Raw genomic sequence first — 20,006 nt, 5'->3', positions numbered from 1 at the left:
CTCGGTGGCAGTTGTTTACGGATTATAATAAAATGTTTTCACAGAAGGCAGAACAAAGGCAGAAAACATGGTTACAAAAATTGTCAATATATTAAAAGATGAATTTCCCAGGAGGCCGCTCCTCTCCTTCAGAAAGGGTAGTCTCTCCACAGGCTGCAAGACAAAAACACACCGATGAGAGGAAACGACACATGGGAACAGCTGAAGGGTTAATCAAATACAGCAGCTGGAATTAGTAGAACAGCTGCAGTGTGTGTGTGTGTGTGTGTGTGTTACCTCAGTCTGTATTCAGCGTCAGTGTGTGTTTGCAGCAGCAGGTATCTGATCTCCTCAGGTGGCTCCAGACCATGAAGCTGTGCTCTGTCCCACCTCTGCAGCCTGCTGATACCTAGAACCAAAGGGGAAGACAGGAATCCTCAGAGTGTTAGCCACAGCTCAAAGAAGCAGCTTTACTTTACAGATTTAAACTCCTGTCTTCACAACTCAGAACCATTACATCAGTCAGGGCTGTTCCTTCTTTGTTTTATTATTAAACTAAACCTTCTTCTTGTCCGTTGTCCCCCGGTCCAGCTCCCTGTCAGCCTCTGGTCCTGCCCTGGTCCAGCCCCCTGTCGTCCCCCGGTTCAGTTCCCTGTAGGCCCCCTATCAGCTCCCGGTCCAGCTCCCTGCCAGCCTCTGGTCCAGCCCCCTGTCGGCCCCCTATCAGCCTCTGGTCCAGTCCCCCGTCGGCCCCCTATCAGCCTCTGGTCCAGCCCCACTGTCGGCCCCCTATCAGCTCCCGGTCCAGCTCCCTGCCAGCATCTGGTCCAGCCCCCTGTCGGCCCCCTATCAGCCTCTGGTCCAGTCCCCTGTCGGCCCCCTATCAGCCTCTGGTCCAGTCCCCTGTCGGCCCCCTATCAGCCTCTGGTCCAGTCCCCTGTCGGCCCCCTATCAGCCTCTGGTCCAGTCCCCTGTCGGCCCCCTATCAGCTCCCGGTCCAGCTTCCTGCCAGCCGCTGGTCCATTTTTAGTCCAGTACAATAGAAAATGATAAATGAGGACAGGTAAGAACAAAACGAATAAAATAAAAGCATTTAGTGGTAATTAGGTGGATGTGGTCAGACCCAAGTGTACCAGCTAAACAGCGATAGCAGACAGGTGAATCTGAAAAAACTTCAACTACTTCAGAAAATCAAGAATTTTCCAGAAACGATGCAGAAGGATGGAAGCTAACGCCTTCACACCGGGACTCACCGAGCAGAAACTAATTGCTACAGCGACAACAGAGGATATGAAGAAATGAAATGTCTGTTCTTTCTGAGCACTGATGATGTCTGTTGTGATTTTTATTTCTTTGAAAGCTGGTTAAAATTTCAGAAATAGGACATATTTAGATTTCCTTTTGACTGCTTATTCTTCAGGAAGAAGACCTAAAACAGGCAGAATTTATATTCCGATGCCTGTTTTATTGAATTCTGTTCTCCAATTCTGGGAGAATTCAGTCTAAAATAAACAGGAAGTTTAATCTCCACAGATGCGAAGAAGTGATTTCTTTCTTATTTAGTGTCTGCTCTTTAGATAAAGCCCAGAACCCAAAAATGGATTTTTGTCTGCAAGAGGAACAGGACCTAGTCTGGTCCTCACGAAGAAGCAGAAAAGGCTGGATTTTATCTTCAGCAGCGCTCAGAACCCGAGCCAGAACGTGAGCGTGTTAAACCTCCACCACTGCTGGACTGGCTTTTCAGACGGATTAACCACCCGATGGAGGCCAGGGCAGGGAGCACAACCAAAATGCTAACGGCTAGCTGAACGCTAGGTGGGTGAGAATCAGGGACGGACTGGGGCAATAATTCATCCCAGCTGGGAGTGGTGTGAGCTAGTTAACGGTTCACTAACAGCTCATCTGGGGGGTCACTCTGCAATCGTGGAATGGGCCGTTTGTTTCTCTTCATGCTCCACGATGCTTGATCTAGGGTTACATCATGAAAGGGGCGGAGTTTACACTGATGGGGGCCGGATTGGATCAAATCCCAGGGTCTTACTTTTGGATTAACGAGACGTCTCAAGATAAAAACTTGTTTCTGAACAACTGACGTCTCCATGGGGGCCCATTGCTCTGACAGGTTTCACATAGTACGAAACAGGCCCTCAGAAGCAGAAGTCACCAACTAGCTATGGCTTTTATGACAAAGCCAGGTGTGTGACTCACCTGTGCAGGGCCCGAACCTCCAGTCCAGGTCAAACTGTCTCAGTTTCTGTAATTCCTCTTCCCTGGTGGTCTTAAACACGTCGTCTCCTGGTGGGGGGGGGGACGACACACGGGACACTTTCTTAGTGTTTGTTACCTAATAAATCATCTTTCTTTCAATCACTGAGAGCTTCCCAAATCTTTTATCCTAACACACACACACACACACACACACACACACACACACACACACACACACACACACACACACACACACACACACCCCACGTTGCTCATCCTCACCTTTCTCAGGAGGAGAAGGAGCAGGAGGAGGAGCAGGAGGAGGTGTGGGGCTCTTGTTCTGTTTTCCTCCTCTCCTCGTTTTCTTCACCACCTTGAAGGAATTGGAGATCGGTCCGTGTTTGGTCGTCATGGTAACAAACCTAAGAAATACACACCAGTGCAAATAACTCAGAACAGAAAATGCTTACTTTTTTTTTATATCATCATGCTCCTGCAGAGGGGAGGGAGGCACACGGACTTTGATGTCATCCTTCCTCCCACTGCCACCTGCTGGAGAGCAGAGGTCCTGCAGCAACGTGAGACGAGCATCCTTCAGTCGGGTTCACAAATGGATGCAGTGGGGTAAACATCTGCCACTTACACACCAGCATCAGCTCCACTCCGCCTGCACCGGGTTGGGAGTGTTCTCATTTAGTAACCTTGGACTTTCCCACCTGCAACCGGACGTTCTGCTGGTCCTCTTCCCGAGGTGCTGTGGCCACACACAGCAACGCAGGATTAGTGTCGGAGTCTCCAAAAGCAGGCCGCTTTAGTTTTATACCACAGACTTCTCTGCGTTCTTTTGCCCCGCCCACGTGCTCACGACATCACTGATATCTATTTTTCACGCTAATTTTATTGAACACCCATGTTCTGAATCCCGTCCGCATTCCTAAGCCAGTGTGGCATGAGTGCGGCCAGGCGGGGGCGGAGCCGATGCTAGTGTGTAAACCACCAAATGGTTCCCGAGCGTGGCTGTCTGCGGACGGTGGCACAGGAGCTAATTGCTCTCCATGTAATCGGAAGGTCGCAGGTTCGAGCCCCGCTCAGTCTGTCGCTGTGTCCTTGGGCAAGACACTTAACCCCCCTTGCCTGCTGGTGGTGGTCAGAGGGTCCGGTGGCGCCTGTTTGAGATAGGCCACGCCTCTGTCAGTGCGCCCCAGGGTTTAGCATGAAAGCTGAACATGAAGATCGTCTTCTACCCCACTTCCTGCACTAGCCGAGTAAATACAGATGAGGAAACTAGTGCTGCCCGGATTCGTCCATAATGCACAATGACGCCAACAAGCATTGTTCTGTTCCCCGGCTGCTCATCGCAGATCGGAGGGGGTAGGTGTAATTTCAGCTCGCCAATCAGTCCATAGTGTCACCTCGGTCCCAGTCTGACCGCTGGGGAGGTCGGAAAGAACCAAAAACACAAATCTGACCTGTGTGAAAACAATTTCTGGGGCCGTAAGGGACCGAACCGACGCTAACGTGTAAGCATAGCATAGCATAGTTTATTTATACAGCACGTTTAAAATGCAGCATGGGAGCTGCCCAAAGTGCTGAACAGGCTAAAACAAAACTCACCCATTACAAGGAGCTAAAACAAAGGATAAAAATCTCAATTAAAAGCAGATAAAACATGAATAATAAGAACACATTAAAACAATGACACAATAAAACACTAAAACGAGTCACTGTCTAAAAGCCAAGTGTAAAAGTGGGTCTTTAAACGAGATTTAAAAACCGCCAGAGATGGAGCCCGCCGAACTCTAATGGGCAATGAGTTCCATAGCTTTGGGGCAGCATGGACAAATGCTCAATCCCCCCGCGATTTGAGTCTCATCCGCGGCGTGTGCAGCAGCAAAAGGTCAGCCGACCTCAACGAGCGGGTGGGCACATATGGAGTGAGAAGGGCAGAGAGGTAGGAAGGTGCCAGGTCTTTGAGTGCTTTAAAAACAAAAGTCAGTAGCTGAAAATGACAGGGAGCCAGTGAAGACATGTCAGGACAGGGGTAATGTGGCTACGTCGGTGTGTACCCGTCAAGAACCTGGCAGCAGCGTTCTGAACAACCTGCAGCCGATTCAGGGCAGAGTCCGGAACACCAACGAGGAGGGCGTTTGCATAGTCCAGGCGAGAGGTAATGAATGCATGAATGACTGACTCCAAATGCCTCCGTTTCAGGATTCGTCTGAGGTGAGTAAGGCGGCGAAGCTGATAAAAACAAGACCTCACTACAGAGTTTATCTGTGGGGCCATTGTGAGTCCAGCATCCAGCTTGACCCCGAGACTCGTCACACACTGTTTGGGGTTAAGGGTTAAAAGGTCACAAACAGGGTGAGAGCCATGGTGGTTGCGGGGGTCGAAAACAATAAATTCAGACTTCTTTTCATTCAATTTTAAGAAGTTGGATGCCAGCCAGCCCTTCACGTCATCCATACATGCAGTAACGCCATAAACGGTTAACAAACGGAGAGCACATGCCTCAGTAGAACATGAACACTGGACCACGCCATGGTGGTCCCTGATGACGTATCTCCTAGGCAACTGGGGTGGGGAGGTTCCAGAGGTGTGACCAAGTCGCTGCTTTGCAAGTCACAAATGATAAATGACCCGCACTTGTATAGCGCCTCTCAGAGGAAGGACTCCAAAGCGCTTTACACTATCATTCACCCATTCACACACACATTCACACACTGATGGTGATGAGCTACGATGTAGCCACAGCTGCCCTGGGGCGCACTGACAGAGGCAAGGCTGCCGAGCACTGGCACCACCGGTCCCTCCGACCACCACCAGCAGGCAAGGTGGGTTAAGTGTCTTGCCCAAGGACACAACAGCAGAGTTCTCTGTCCGGAGCTGGAATCGAACCTGCAACCTTGATTACTGGACTACCCGCTCAACCTGTTGAGCTACTGCTGCCCTATGATTCTCTGCCCACAAGTAAGTCACAAGTCTTTCCAGTCATGTCTCGAGTCAAGTCCAAGTCAAAGACAACCAAGTCCAAGTCCTTAACTTTGAATTTTCAAGTCATCTGTCCAACTTCAAATTAATGACAATGATGATAAATAAAATCCAGAAATAAAGCGTCTTTTATTTGCTCAAACAGCAGAACGTGTAACTGAAACTGTTTATAAAGATCAAACCCAGGATGAAGAATGATTCATGATTGTTGTCCATGTCGTGACACTTTGGTGCGAAAATATCAAATATGCTCAAGTCATCAAGTCAACACGTGCAAGTCGAATCAAGTCGCAAGTCACTGGCGTTCAAGTCCGAGTCAAGTTGTAAGTCTTTATAGATTTTATCAAGTCAGAAGTCATTAAAATAACGGCTCGAGTCCAAGTCATGTGACTCAGTCCACACCTCTATGGGGTTCCTTGACATTGAGAAACACCCTAAGACCCTCTTTGGCCGTTGAGAGAGGAGAACAGCTGAAACCCCAGCATGATGGACTGTTTGGTGATCATCGCTCTGTTGTTGCTTTAGCACCTTTAAAGGCTGCGCTGCCGCAGGACCTGAGAAACAAACACGTAAACGGACTGTGTTCACACTAAATGCTTACGCGTCACGCTCCAGCTGTTAGGTTATTACTACTGTAATAACAGCTGTTTGAAAGGCTTCGTTCATGAAGCCGCTGCCAGCCCAACAACATCAGTGTTACCGAAAGACCAGCAGCACCCATGGCCTCGGTCAGGTCCGTGAACGTGACCTGTTCCCAGCAGCACGCGCCCGGCAGCACGCGCCCAGACGTCAGCTGGTGCTGGCTCTTCTTACCATCACTTCCGATTCTCGTCTCACAATGTAGTGTTTAGAAATGAAAGCAGAACTTTTCACACACAGACCTCTGCCTTTACCTGTCCCGGATCACTGCAGGGTGCGCGGAGCCGAACCGCGACACGAACTAAAAACGTAGCAGACTACAGGAGGTCTGAGGAACAAAACAACAACAGAGAAGCTCTTCTTCTTCTCCCCCTGAGCAGGTTGGTCCGCCTCTCTGCTGCCTCCTACTGGTGGCTTCTCGCAGGCTCACGCTTCCTCTGTTTCTGAGACAGCAGCGCCCTCTAGGGGACGGGTGTTTAACTGCAACTGCAGGAACCACACACACACACACACACACACACACACACACACACACACACACACACACACACACACACACACACACACACACACACACACCAAACATAAAAACCAGCTGAACACTGATCTGTTAAAACATTATGACCACTTATTCTCCCGCCATTGAATGACTTACTGTTAGCCGGAACACACGGTGCACGGCATGGCCAATCCCGCCGAGCATCTTCCATAGCTTGGAGCAGGGGTATATCTGTGTGTGGACTTGGGTCATACCCTTTCCATCTCCACGCAGAAAAAAATTCTTGAGGAATGGAGAGGATGGACATAAACAACAATAAGGCATGGGTGGGCAGTGAACCAGTGGCAAACCAGAGCAATCAGGGAACGGATGCTCTCCCAAATGACAAGAAACCTGAGCTGCTCTGGGCCATCGATCTGATCTGGTGGAAGGAGCGTGTCTGTGGGACATCCAGGAAGGGTCACCAGTGGTTGGAAACTGTTGCTCTTGATTACGTGTTACCAAGGGCGCAAATAACAAATGTATTTTTCTGAAATATTTGTGTTTGTAAAATTGAAGTTAAATGTTTTGGATACGTACTGATTTTAAAATAAAAACGAATAAAGGAGCAATGCAATATATCACCACAGGCTAAACTCTCCCAGAGTTACCAAAGGACCAATTTGGTATGCCACCCCAAAAATGTCTTTGGCCCCATCTGGCCACCCCTATCAAATATTTCTGGAGGCGCCCCTGTGTGTAACAAGTGTTTTCCCTTTCGATGAGTCATGTGTAAAGCAGGTTGTGCTTGCAGTTCGGCAGGCCTGGTTAGAGGAGTCGGTGCATCAGTTACATGTTGTATTGTGTCAGACATACAAGGAAATGTGTGAAACAGTCGTGAAAAACTACAACATGCCAGATGTGTAAAATTTATTAGAAGTTTGAAATTTAAAAATCACAATTTTATTACAGCAACATAAATATAAAATACACCAAACGGTTATATTGTTCCGTCTAACTAAAACAGAGCTGCTGGTGTTCCATTACACACGTAATGTTACCTTTTTCGTTTTGCTAAGCACATCCTTACATCCACCGCCTCGAACACCTTCAAGGACCAAAAACACACGGGTGTACGTGGCTGCTCAGTGCAGGACGGGGAGAGCAGCAAATCCTCCATGTCTGCAGCCATCAGGCTTTTAAAGCCCAATCTCAATACTCGCCCTGCGCCCTGCGGACCTCAGCAAAGTGCACTTGGAGAAAGTGCGTAGTAGGGTTTGAGTGCGTAGTGCACAAGTGTGCACATAACTGCAGAATTGAGACAGGACCATTGCATCATCGATCGCAACGCATGCCGGGATGCTGGTCACTGTGATACTCTTTTCAAAAACCTTTATTAACAACTTTTAAACAAACAGCCAAGCAGTTGTTGGAAATAAATTTACATTTATTGCTGCTTTGTCTAAAAGTTTTAGAGCATTAAATGATTGTCCTAAAATTAACTGACTTCATTAGAAAATACACATTTTCAGAAAATAAACTTGAGCCTTTTCTCCTGCAGCAGTGACTTGTGGTTAATCCCCTTGCTCGAGGTCCGAATCACTGCGGACTTGGGTTAAGTGCAGATTAAGGGTGCAATGGGGGCGTGGCCAACTTCTGCACTTGAGATTCGGGACACCCTACGCACTCGCACCCTTGGCCGGGAACGCGCAAGTGAAGGGGGCAAGTGAGAATATTGAGATTGGGCCTAAATCTCCTGCACGTGCTGGAGCAGCTGCCATTTTCCATCAGAATCCTTAAAGTTCATCATCATTTATCCTTACAAGCAAAATGTAATTGAGCAAAGAACGTGTTGGACCTCTTTGGACATCATTTGTTTAAAACCCAGCTGGATTATGGATGGTCCTTAGGCCATGGAGTGTGTGTGTGTGTGTGTGTGTGTGTGGTGGTGGTGGTGGTGGGTGGGTGGGGTGGAATTGGGTTGGGTACAGTTGTCCCGGGAGTTGACGTCACTTCTCCCAGCATGCATCAGTTCAAATCGAAACGGCGCCATCTTGGCAGGCAGAAGCCTGCAGCTGGACTATTTGTTATTGTCAGAAAACTCAATCAGACAGGAAATATGGTAGATTCCTGTTGTGCCCCAGGATGCAGAACAGACGCGGACGACATAAGGAATGAGCCATCTACAGGATTCCCCAAGATCCGGAGCGCCGCAAACGTTGGATCATTGTAATAAAACGCACTAGTGACCGGGCTAAAATGAAGCTGTGGGATCCCGAGAGTAAAGGTTTTCGCTTATGCAGCGACCGCTTCATATCAGGTACTTAAACCAACGTTTCCTCAACTGTGTATGGTATTTATTTTAAATGCTTTTATTACGATTCTTAGTGGGCTTCCTAAACTTATTCTGGCGTGGCTTTTTCTGTCTTATTACTCATAGCAACAAGTAAACGTCACGTAAAACGTTGCCTCGTGAGTTCTGCGTGCTGCCGTTTACGTGTTTTATGATCACAGCAATTAACCGGCTAAGCTGTATTTAATTTTTAAGCAATGGTTGATCAGTTGTCAGATCACACATAAAAAGCACTTTGGATTGCTATTATCTGTCTCACCGAGACAGATCTCAGACAGATCCTGAGACGCTCCTGCCTGACATATTTATTTTATTCACGGAAAAAAATCAGACTAGTGATTTCTCTTGGTGTTCAGTTTATACATTCAAACAGCACAGCACTCTATTTAAACTACTTACATGTAAATCTGTTATTTGTCCATCCATCCATCCATCCATCCATCCATCCATCCATTCATCCTTCCATCCATTTTCATCCGCTTATCCGGAGTCGGGTCGCGGGGGCAGTAGCCTAAGTCGAGAGGCCCTGACTTCCCTCTCCCCAGCCACCTGGGCCAGCTCCTCCGGGTAAATCCCAAGGTGTTCCCCGGCCAGGTCCAGTAAGAAGTCCAGCTTCTGGCATTTTTAAAAAGTATCCCAGGGGCACGGTAAGGGTCGGAGATGTTTAGTCTATTTAATTTCTGACTATATAAAACGATTTCTTCGGTTTTAAAGTGTGAAGTAAACTCCGACGAAGTAAAATCCAAGCCGATCCCGTTCATTTTGTTTACCTTTGTGGCCTGCCAACATGGCGTCTACTCTCTGAGAGTCACGTGACGTCTGGAGCTCTATAGCGGGTAGTCATGTTTGAGTTAGTTTGTCCTATTTTTGGGTGTTTGTGCATGTTTGTTTTGGTGAGTTGTGTAAATTATTATTGGTCATAATTAATATGTTTTAATTGCTTTAACTTTAAATTCAAATTAATTAATGGTTTCAATTAAAATTATATTGCACTAAACTTTAAACTTCATTAAATTATTACAATTTAGAGGGATTACATTTTAATCTCTCTTTTAAACTCTTAATTTTCACACTAAACCAAGTTTAAAGCTAAGCCTGTTGCACCAAACCTTTAAACTTTGATCTAGGAATAACTTTAAACCAGCTAACGAGGATGCTTAACTAGTAATGGCTGTATTTTTAGTTATCTATAGCCAAATGATTCTTCCAAGAAAACGGATCAACAGGCTCAGTCCACCTGAATGAAATGATTAAGGTGAATTTCTGCTCATTGTCTGGTTCACCACATCAATTTTAGAGCTTTTAATTCAGTAAACGTTGCATTGTGAAGCCATTCAAACCAGTTGCTGCCTCCTGCTCTCACCACCGATCATGAGGCGAGACTGGTTTTTATTTACACACCAGCGCCCCGATTAACGGTGGTTAACGGTCGGTGACGCTTCGGTCCTGCGTGCCTTTGATAAAAAAAGAAAAAAGTCAGCCGCACGTCATAGTTTCATTTCGAACCTCCGGGTCGTTCATATGGTAACCATGGAAACACTCCTGCTGCAGCCCATTGACGTCTCCGGGGTCAGCGTCAGCGTGCACGCGCACGTAACATAAAGGAACGACGCCGCTCACGTACCACGTGACTCCCGCGCACGCTCAGCGCCGTCTATAAAAGGAGCGCTTCTGACATCATCAAAGCTCAGAACCTATAGACCTCGGACCCGAGAGCACGTCACTCACTTTGTCTAGAAGAGAGAAGCTTGTTTTTGGACTCCCGCAAGAAGAAGTGAAATGGCAAAATCCACACAGGAATGTTTGGATGATTCTACTTTCAGAATTGAGGAAGGTATGTCTGTTGCAAGCAGATTCAATGTTTACCAAATCCAAAAAGTAACACATTACAGGAAGTTCAGCCAGATTGCTGAGTGCCGAAATGAGAGAACAGGTGAAATTTTGGCAATAAAATTTGTCAAAAAGAAGTTTTATTCCCAAAATAGGAGAGAGGTGAGGATACTGAAGCAACTGAAAAGTTTAGGTCTCCACCAACGCCACATTGTCAACTTTTCTGAGTGTTTTTCGTACCAAGACAGGACCTGCTTTGCCTATGAGAAGCTGGATTCAACCTTTCAGGAATTAGTTTTAGCAGCAAATGGGAGACCTGTTCACCTTATTGAAATCAGAGCTATTGCATATCAAATGTTTGTTGCTTTAGCAGCTCTGCACCACGCTGGATTCACTCACGCTAATATAAAGCCAGAAAATATAATGAATATGGATGAAGTTCCATATCAGTGTGGTGTCAAACTGATTGGTTTTTCCAACTCTGCAACGACATCCGACTTACGTGACTCAAAGATCCCATTAGATTGTGGTTACACCGCACCAGAGGTGTACCTGGACTGTCCACTAGACGAAAGCCTTGATGTCTGGAGCCTCGGATGTACGTTAGCTTTTCTGTTCTTAGGGCAACACATGAGCCCCGTGGACTGCGAGTATCAGTACATGAGGTTTATCGTAGATGTCTTGGGCCAGCCAAAAAGCAAACTACTGGAAAAAGGATGTCAAAGTCGTCGGTTTTTTAAACGAGTGAAGCAGGGGTCTGATTACGTTTGGAGACTCCGGACCCCGAAGGAATTTGAAGAAATAACCGGAAGTGAGGTTAAGAAAACAGATTGCAATAATTTAACTGATTCGAGTGACTTTCTGTTTAAATCCAACCAACTAGAGCCAGTAGCTCATGAGGACACAGAGGCTTTCATCGACCTTCTCAGGAAGATGTTAAACGTGGACCCGGCACTTAGGATCAAACCAGCGGATGCTTTAAAACACCCATTTATAACAATGAAGCATCTACGTTGTATCTCAGATGAGTTTTATTTAACAGAATCCCAAAGGATTATGGAGGAATTCCAACACAGCGAACAAGAAAACACTTTAAGTCCTCTTTCCACTCCGAACAGCAACGGAGAGCAGACCCCAGACCTGGATTTTAGTAAGAAGGGAAAGAGAAATTCCTCACATTTAGTCCGGACCAAAACCAGAACAGGAACCAGTAGCAGTGAAACAAAAGCTGCAAAGAAAAACACGCCACACCCTGACCCCAGGAAGAGTTCACCTAATCGTGTGAAATTCCATCCGTTGTCTAGCAGTGAAAGCTCTGAAGGAGCTAGTTCAGAGGACTCAAAGATGGACCCGTCTATCAGTTGGGAAACGGATTCGTCAGACACAGGCGAAAGGTCGTACTCAACTGACTCAGAAGGGTCGTACTCAACCGACTCACATAGCTCCCCTTCAATATTAATGCCAGGTATGGTAATCACTGGGAATTCAAAGATTTACGATGTAGAGGAAGTTCTTGGTTCTGGGACGTTTGGAGAGGTGGCCAGGTGCTGCATAGAGGGAGAAGATAAGGTGGTCGCTTTGAAAGTAACGAGTAGAGAGTATGAAAGCGAATTTTTAAATGAAATTCAAACGTTACAACTTCTGAACAAACGGTCAAATTTCAAACACTGCTTTGTCAAATTGAATGACAGTTTCACCTATCGAGGCTTTTTATATCAGGAATTCGAGCTTTTGGATCAGACTTTGTTCGATTATTTCAGAAAAAGACGTGACACTTTAAAGGTGGCTGAAATCAGAGCGATCGCCCAGCAGATCTTAGAAGCTCTTAGTGCTTTGAAACAGCTTGGCATTACTCACACAGATATAAAAATTGATAATATCATGTTCATAAATCATGAAGTAGAACCATTCAGAGTGAAGCTGATTGACTTTGGGTTGGCTTTTGAGACTGAACGTTTACCACAGAAGGGTATCATTCAGAATTTGGCATACAGAGCTCCAGAGATTACTCTTGGTCTACCACGAGATGAAGCGATAGACACTTGGAGTGTTGGCTGTCTCTTGTCTGCTCTGTTTCTGGACTCTTATCTGTTCCCAGAAGAAAACGAATACGATAATCTGAGAATGATTATGAAGCTCCTTGGTCAACCTGACAAAAAACTACTGGACGAGGGGACTCTAGTCTCAAACTATTTCAGAAAAGATACGAACGGGTCTGAATGGAGATTTAAAACCCTGAAACAATACGAGGAGACCGGAGCGGTGTCTGAGAGGGCAGACGCAGCCTATGATGATTTAACAACGCTGGAGGACTTGTTTTTCTCTCACACCACTAACAGCTCAACTGAAAATGAAGATATCGCAGCTTTTCTTGACCTCGTGAAGAAAATGTTAACAGTGGATCCATCAAACCGGATTCTGCCAGCTGATGCTCTAAAACACCCTTTCATCACGATGGAGCATCTCGACGGCGCTTCAGACAGACGTTATATGAAAAAAGCTCGTAAATTAATGAGAAATGTCCAACCATGTCCTTCAGATGATGAAAGTGAAAGCGAATGCCCCGGGCCCAGTCAGGTGCCAGGTGTTCAAACAGACGTAGATAGATCTTCACCAAGGGCAGAATCAACATGCAGTACAAAATTTAGTTTAGACGAAATAGTAGAGTTTAATTTAGAAGAATGCAAAGGAGGAAACGCTACAGAGAAAACTTCTATTGACACCAGAGAGAAGGATGAAGAGCCAGTGTGTAGCAAACAGTTATTAGAGAAAACCAGCACAGTAAACACAGAGGAACTGCATATGGATCATCTTTCACCGGACCAATCTATAGATTGGGAAACATCGTCCTCAGACACAGATGAGACAAACTCAACTGACTCAGAAGACTTATCTACAAAACTAATCCCTGGTATGATGATTGAAAGCCTTTCAAATGTTTATATTGTAGAAGAAGTACTTGGATATGGGACATACGGAGCGGTGGCCAGGTGCCGTGTACAGGAAACAAATGAGGTCGTAGCGTTGAAAATAGCACCTGAAAGCGATTACGACAGTTTTTTCAAAGAGATGAAAATATTAGAAAGTCTGAACGAGCTCACACAATGCGATAGCTATTTTATCAGATTGAACAACAGTTTTGCCTTTCAAGGCTTTTTATGTCAGGAATTAGAGCTTTTGGATTCAGATTTGAGGAAGTTTTTGGAGCATGAAGGTTGTTTAACGGTGGCTGAAATCCGACCAATTGCCCAGCAGATCTTAGAAGCTCTTAGTGTTTTAAAACAGCTTGGTATTACTCATGCAGATGTGAAACTTGATAATATCATGCTTGTAAATCATGAAGCACAACCATTCAGAGTGAAGCTGGTCGATTTTAGGTTGGCTTTTGAGACTGAACATTTACCACAGGAGGTCACCATTCAGAATTTGGGATACAGAGCTCCAGAGGTAACTCTTGGTCTACCACGAGATGAAGCGATAGACACTTGGAGTCTTGGCTGTCTCTTGTCTGCTCTGTTTCTGGACTGTTATCTGTTCCCAGAAGAAAACGAATACGATAATCTGAGAATTTTTATGAAGCTCCTTGGTCAACCTGACAAAAAACTACTGGACGAGGGGACTCTAGTCTCAAACTATTTCAGAAAAGATACGAACGGGTCTGAATGGAGATTTAAAACCCTGAAACAATACGAAAAGAAGACAGGAGCAGTGTCTGAGAGGGCAGACGCAGCCTATGATGATTTAACAACGCTGGAGGACTTGTTTTTCTCTCACACCACTAACAGCTCAACTGAAAATGAAGATATCGCAGCTTTTCTTGACCTCGTGAAGAAAATGTTAACAGTGGATCCATCAAACCGGATTCTGCCAGCTGATGCTCTAAAACACCCTTTCATCACGATGGAGCATCTCGACGGCGATTCAGACAGACGTTATGTGAAAAAAGCTCGTAAATTAATGAGAAATGTCCAACCGTGTCCTTCAGATGGTAAAAGTGTAATCAGCGAACGCCCCGGGCCCAGTCAGGTGCCAGGTGTTCAAACAGACGTAGATAGATCTTCACCAAGGGCAGAATCGAGATGCAGTACAAAATTTAGTTCAGAAGAAATAGTAGAGTTTAATTCAGAAGAATGCAAAGAAGGAAACGTTACAGAGAAAACTTCTATTGACACCAGAGAGAAGGATGAAGAGCCAGTGTGTAGCAAACAGTTATTGGAGAAAACCAGCACAGTAAACACAGAGGAACTGCATATGGATCATCTTTTACCGGACCAATTTATAGATTGGGAAACATCGTCCTCAGACACAGATGAGACAAACTCAACTGACTCAGAAGACTTATCTTTATTACTAATCCCAGGTATGAAGATTGAAGGCCTTTCAAAGGTTTATATTATAGAAGAAGTACTTGGATCTGGGACATACGGAGCGGTGGCCAGGTGCCGTGTACAGGAAACAAATGAGGTCGTAGCGTTAAAACTGACACGTGAAAGCGATTACGACTTTTTTTTCAATGAGACGAAAATATTAGAAAGTCTGAACGAGCTCACACAATGCGATAGCTATTTTATCCGAATGAATGGCAGTTTTGCCTTTCAAGGCTTTTTATATCAGGAATTAGAGCTTTTGGATACAAATTTGAGTGAGTTTTTGGAGAATGAAGGTTGTTGTTTAAATCTGGCTGAAATCCGACCAATTGCCCAGCAGATCTTAGAAGCTCTTAGTGTTTTAAAACAGCTTGGTATTACTCATGGAGATGTGAAACTTGATAATATCATGTTCGTAAATCGTAAAGCACAACCATTCAGAGTGAAGCTGATTGACTTTGGGTTGGCTTTTGAGACTGAACGTTTACCACAGAAGGGTATCATTCAGAATTTGGCATACAGAGCTCCAGAGGTAACTCTTGGTCTACCACGAGATGAAGCGATAGACACTTGGAGTCTTGGCTGTCTCTTGTCTGCTCTGTTTCTTAAACATCTTCCGTTCCCTTATAGCAGCAGCTACAATAATCTGAGCATAATTATGAAGCTCCTTGGTCAACCTGACAAAGAACTACTAGACAAGGGGAGTCTAGTCTCAAAATATTTCACAAAAGTTAAGAAAGGCACTGAACATTCTTGGAGATTTAAGAAGAAAGGAGGGAAGTCAAGGGACATGACCTATGAGTGTATAACATCCCTGGAGGACTTGTTTTTCGATGACACCAAAAATTCAACTGAAAAGAAAGACGTTAAAGCTTTTCTTGATCTCGTGAAAAAACTGTTAGCGGTGGATCCAGCAAAGCGGATTCTCCCAGCTGATGCTCTTAAACACCCTTTTATCACGATGGAGCACCTTGATGGCGCTTCAGATGAAGATTATGTGAGAAACGTTTGTGAAATAATGAAAAATTTCCAACCAGGAAACATCCCTCCACATGATAAAATTAAAATCCCCAAACGTCCAAGGTCAAAAGAATTAAAAAAGTTGCTCGAACAACAGTTTGGAGCAAAACACACTGGTGTCAAAAGACATTCAAGCCTTGTGACGATTAAGAACTTCTTCACCGAGAAGTACAACTCCTTCAAGCGTTACTTGTCTAGAACCTGGTAGTTTAGTATATACGTATGTAGAACTTGTTTTAGTTATATTATTTTTACCAAATTAGAACCAAAAACGGGGCTGCATGGGGACACGCTTAATCACAGCGCGTGGTTAACACGTTGTCCCCATGCATGCGTGGGTTTTCTCTGGGTGCTCCAGTTCCCCCCACAAACACCAAAAACATAGCAGGTTAGGTTTATTAGTGTATTTGAATTATCCCTAGGTGTGGGTGAGTTAGTCACCTGCCCAGGGCGTCTCGTGTCTCTTGGGTTAGGGGGGGCGCACGGGGGTGGGGTGGGGTGGGGGGGTCTTTACAGTATGCTCTAATGGGAAACAGGCTTCAACACAAACGGTTGTTTTCTGCTTGGTCCTAGAGCTCAACCAGTGTCAATTTAATATAGCGTAATTGTTTTTGGATAGTAAAAAGTGCAGGGGTCAACACTTGACTTTGGAAAAAGTAGGGGGGACATGTCCCCCTGTCCCCCCCCCAAAATTACGTCCATGGTGAAGAGGCCGACCTAATGCTCAAAGGCAGCACATTCCATATGATTTATTATTATTATTATTATTATTATTATTGCAGTTTTGCAGGAGGGCAACATTTGTGACTCTCAACTAGAAGGGTGCAGCCCTGTATTAAGTGCTTTTCAGATTAAAATTAATTCAGATTTTTGCTGAAGAAGGGGTGGGATTTACTAAAAATAGGGAACTAAGTATTTCCTGAGCCCTGTTCAGTCATTGTGGATGTCTGTGCAGGACTTGTTTAGAAGGGACCTGGTGCTCTTTGTTGGAAGGTTAAGAGTGACTCAAACATAAAGTTGTTGGTGTCTGAAGTGCATCTATACGTCAAATAGTTGACCCAAAGCACAAAAGCCAACACCCGCAGCCATATTGAGTAGGTGTTTTGCATAGGAGCCCCACCGACTTCCCTCGTCAGTAGAAGCAGGCTCTGTCTCTTGAGAATCAGTGAGAGATTCAGGGATGTGAATCTCAGAGCAACTCACGATTTGATTCGATTCCGATTCTCGGGGTGCCGATTCGATTCATTATCGATTCTCGATTAAATAGATTCACAATCAATATTAACAAAGAGTGTCCGTTCCAGGATTAACTACTTTGTTGTGCAATTTAGTTAAAGCTATTGGAAATTTTTTATTTGACTTTAAACTGGTCATGCTAAAAAAAAGAAGCTAATTTACACTGTAAACTAAAGTGATTCTAAAACTGTAAACAGAAACAATCTTTTGACCAAAAGGCAACATTTATTTTTGCTTACCTTGTAAAATATAACAAATCTGTAGTTATCTAAAAGTAGCTTTGAACGTAATACAGTCAAATACTTTTTAAGTATGTGTAGAAACAAGTTTAACATTTGAGTCCTCAACCTGTTTAAAAAAAGTGCCTCAGATTTCTTACAAAGGAAAATGTTTTCTCTCATTTATCAATAACTTCAAATAAACACGAGTAATCCCGAGTACTCACTTATCAACTTAGAAAATAAATATGAGAATATCTCAAATTTCTGAGTCTGGAAAAAAAATTACATTCTAGTCCCAATTTATCAATTTATCAATTCAAAAATAAATCATCCCAATTTATGGGACCACAAAAGTAAACGGAGTACTAAATCTCCTAACAAAGACCAAAAAAAAAAAAAAAAACCCATACAAAAGTGCGTACCAAACATTTGAGTTCCTGGAATCGATTCTGAATCTTTATAAATCTTTATAAATAAGAATCCTGATTCAGATTCTTATTTTTTATATTCTCCCATGTGTTTTATTGATTTTTAACTGTTAGTTCTAGGAATTTTGTTGTTTTTCCTGTTTATCTTTTATCGCTGTTCTGCATGACGGTCTGACGCCGGTTTAATTAACTAACATTTTCAGTGTACAGCACCTTGTTTGGTTGTAATGCCTTGTTGAATACGCTTTATAAATAAAATGGTATGTTATGGTATAACCTATAATACATAGCTGTAGCTCTGTTGACTATAATATGTAAGTTTTGCCTTTTCTTGGACATTTTTTCTTCTAGTTACTAGGGCTGTAGCGACGCCTCGATGACGTCGACAGCTCGATTCTAAAAATTTGTCGACGTCAGATCCGGAAGTCGACGCACCGCGCCCACTTGTTGCATCCCCAGGAGTTTGTAAATAGAGGAGGAATCTGCCTGTTTTTCCTCTAGTTCGCCCTCTTCTCCGCCTTCACTAACATCTCCACCAAATACCGAAGACCCGGAACAATGTCCGTCCGCTACTAGATTCCTTTCCTGTTTTGCCCGCCTTCATCTCCCGGCAACGGACAACAACTTCCGGGGTCAGATGCGCTGCTCCGTCTCTACCGCAGATGTAGAAAATCACCGGGAGCGTTTCTCCCTTCATTAAGGAGCTTCTTTCAGACATGAGGAGAGCTGTTTTGGTGGTAGCAGTCTCTCCTCCGTGCTGATCTGTTTGCTGCTGGGTGTTTTTGGTTTATTTAAACTTGGTAACTTGAACTTAACGTTGGTAAAGCTACTGTTAGCATCTTCGCTAACAGCTTCTTGCGTTTGGATAAGCTGTTACGTTTTGGTTTAGAGTTAATCTTTTTTGTGGCGTAGATCTCCCTTTTATTACATTTAGAGTGTTGTGGGTTTTGGTTTAGTTTAAAATATCACCTTTAGTTTGGTTTAACCGCCCAGTTTAGAGTTTGGACCTTTGGAGATTCTTATTTTGGTCCAAGACCCTGTAATCTTTGCCCAGTGGGACTTCCTCACTTATCTGTACTTTTGTTTTAATTCCCCACAGGCAGAATTAGTTTTATTATTCCCAACCTGTGGATGGAAAGATTTATGATTTTGTGTAGTTGTAAATAAACCTGATCATCATTTTAACTTTTAAATCCCGTTATTGTCCCTTCCTTTTTGCACATGAGCCAAACTCCCCAGGAAGAGTTGTAACACCACTCGCCTCACACTCATAAGTGACCAAGACAAAGCAGCATGGAGACACTCCGTCTCCAACCACCTCTCAGGCAGCAGCCTGCACTCCCAAGTTCTACACGTCACCAGAACATAACCAATAAAAGCAGTGTTTTACAAAATGGAAGGCCTGTAGTGTTTATTCTCTTACAGTAACAACTTATCAATTTTTTTGAGGAATTTATTAGAGATTTTTTGGTTTTTATTAACTGTGCAATAGAAAAATAATCATTAGATTAATTTTCTAAATAGTCATTAGAATAGTCGACTGTTCGATAAAATAATCGTCAGAATAATCGTTTTAAAAATAATCGTTTACCCCCAGCCCTACTAGTTACATTCTAGTCCCAACTTATCAGCGGATTCAAAAATAAATCATCCCAAATCATCCCCGCTCCACAGCAGCGAAAAGCATCAGGCACAAATAAAAGACAGAAAACATAAAAGGAAATGAGCCGACATGAACGATCGTGTGTTAAATTAGTTTTTGAGGTGGCGACACCTGATTTGATAATGCTACTGTGGCCGTGCTCAGGACGCAGATGTCTGGAGCGCGTCAACGATCAGAGCTTTGCATGTGCAAGCTGGTTAAGGTTAGGATGGGGGTGAGGGGAAGGTTAAATTGCAAGAGGGTAAAGGTCACAGTTCGATCAAATGTCTGTTTTACGGCGGGCGTCAGATACCGACGCTCTGGCACAGCGCGTCGGGAGGCGACGCGCAGGAGCTTGTCACCTGCTGTCTTTTCCGAGGACTGCATCTTGTCGGTCATCATCACGTGACAGCGACTAGTCGTTGAAAGGCATAAAAAGTCACTACAGAGCAGTAAGGTGAACTAGTCAACTAGTTGTTACAACCCCCACTATACATTCCTCATACTAGACATTGTTTATTTCTGGTGAGGTTGTTAAAAGATACCGTTCTTCCAACCATTACTGTCCACACCAGTGTTAAGGCACTTGTGATACTTGAATCACTGAAGAATAA

The 20,006-nt window shown here is 44.4% G+C and overlaps 2 protein-coding genes across 4 annotated transcripts in view; one reads left to right on the top strand and one right to left on the bottom strand.

Annotated features, from left to right (window-relative positions):
* Positions 1 to 6,289, bottom strand: LOC129167250 (DNA polymerase delta subunit 4-like). Of its 2 annotated transcripts, none has more exons than XM_070553623.1 (5): positions 6,060 to 6,289; positions 2,470 to 2,609; positions 2,188 to 2,274; positions 277 to 388; positions 1 to 153 (listed from the first exon to the last, which is right to left on the bottom strand). In XM_070553623.1, the coding sequence occupies exons 2-5, from the start codon at positions 2,597 to 2,599 to the stop codon at positions 129 to 131; spliced, it is 354 nt and encodes a 117-aa protein (XP_070409724.1). In that variant the 5' UTR covers positions 2,600 to 2,609; positions 6,060 to 6,289; the 3' UTR covers positions 1 to 128. The 2 variants fall into 2 exon arrangements, with proteins under 2 accessions (XP_070409724.1, XP_070409725.1); XM_070553624.1 differs by having other exon boundaries at positions 6,072 to 6,289.
* A 3,927-nt stretch (positions 6,290 to 10,216) lies between these two features.
* The window catches only part of p2rx3b (purinergic receptor P2X, ligand-gated ion channel, 3b), a 50,015-nt gene continuing 40,225 nt past the window's right edge, over positions 10,217 to 20,006 (top strand). For both annotated transcript variants that reach the window (XM_070553622.1, XM_054751852.2), the window contains exon 1: positions 10,217 to 10,482. Coding sequence is in view for 1 of the 2 variants with exons in the window: in XM_054751852.2 (XP_054607827.1) it covers positions 10,456 to 10,482 (27 nt within the window). In the remaining variant the exon portion in view is untranslated. The remainder of the gene's footprint in view (positions 10,483 to 20,006) is intronic.

The sequence above is a fragment of the Nothobranchius furzeri genome, chromosome 7 (genome assembly GCF_043380555.1).
Source record: "Nothobranchius furzeri strain GRZ-AD chromosome 7, NfurGRZ-RIMD1, whole genome shotgun sequence".
NCBI classification, from domain to species: Eukaryota; Metazoa; Chordata; class Actinopteri; order Cyprinodontiformes; family Nothobranchiidae; genus Nothobranchius; species Nothobranchius furzeri.
This window is presented reverse-complemented; position numbering and strand designations above follow the sequence as displayed.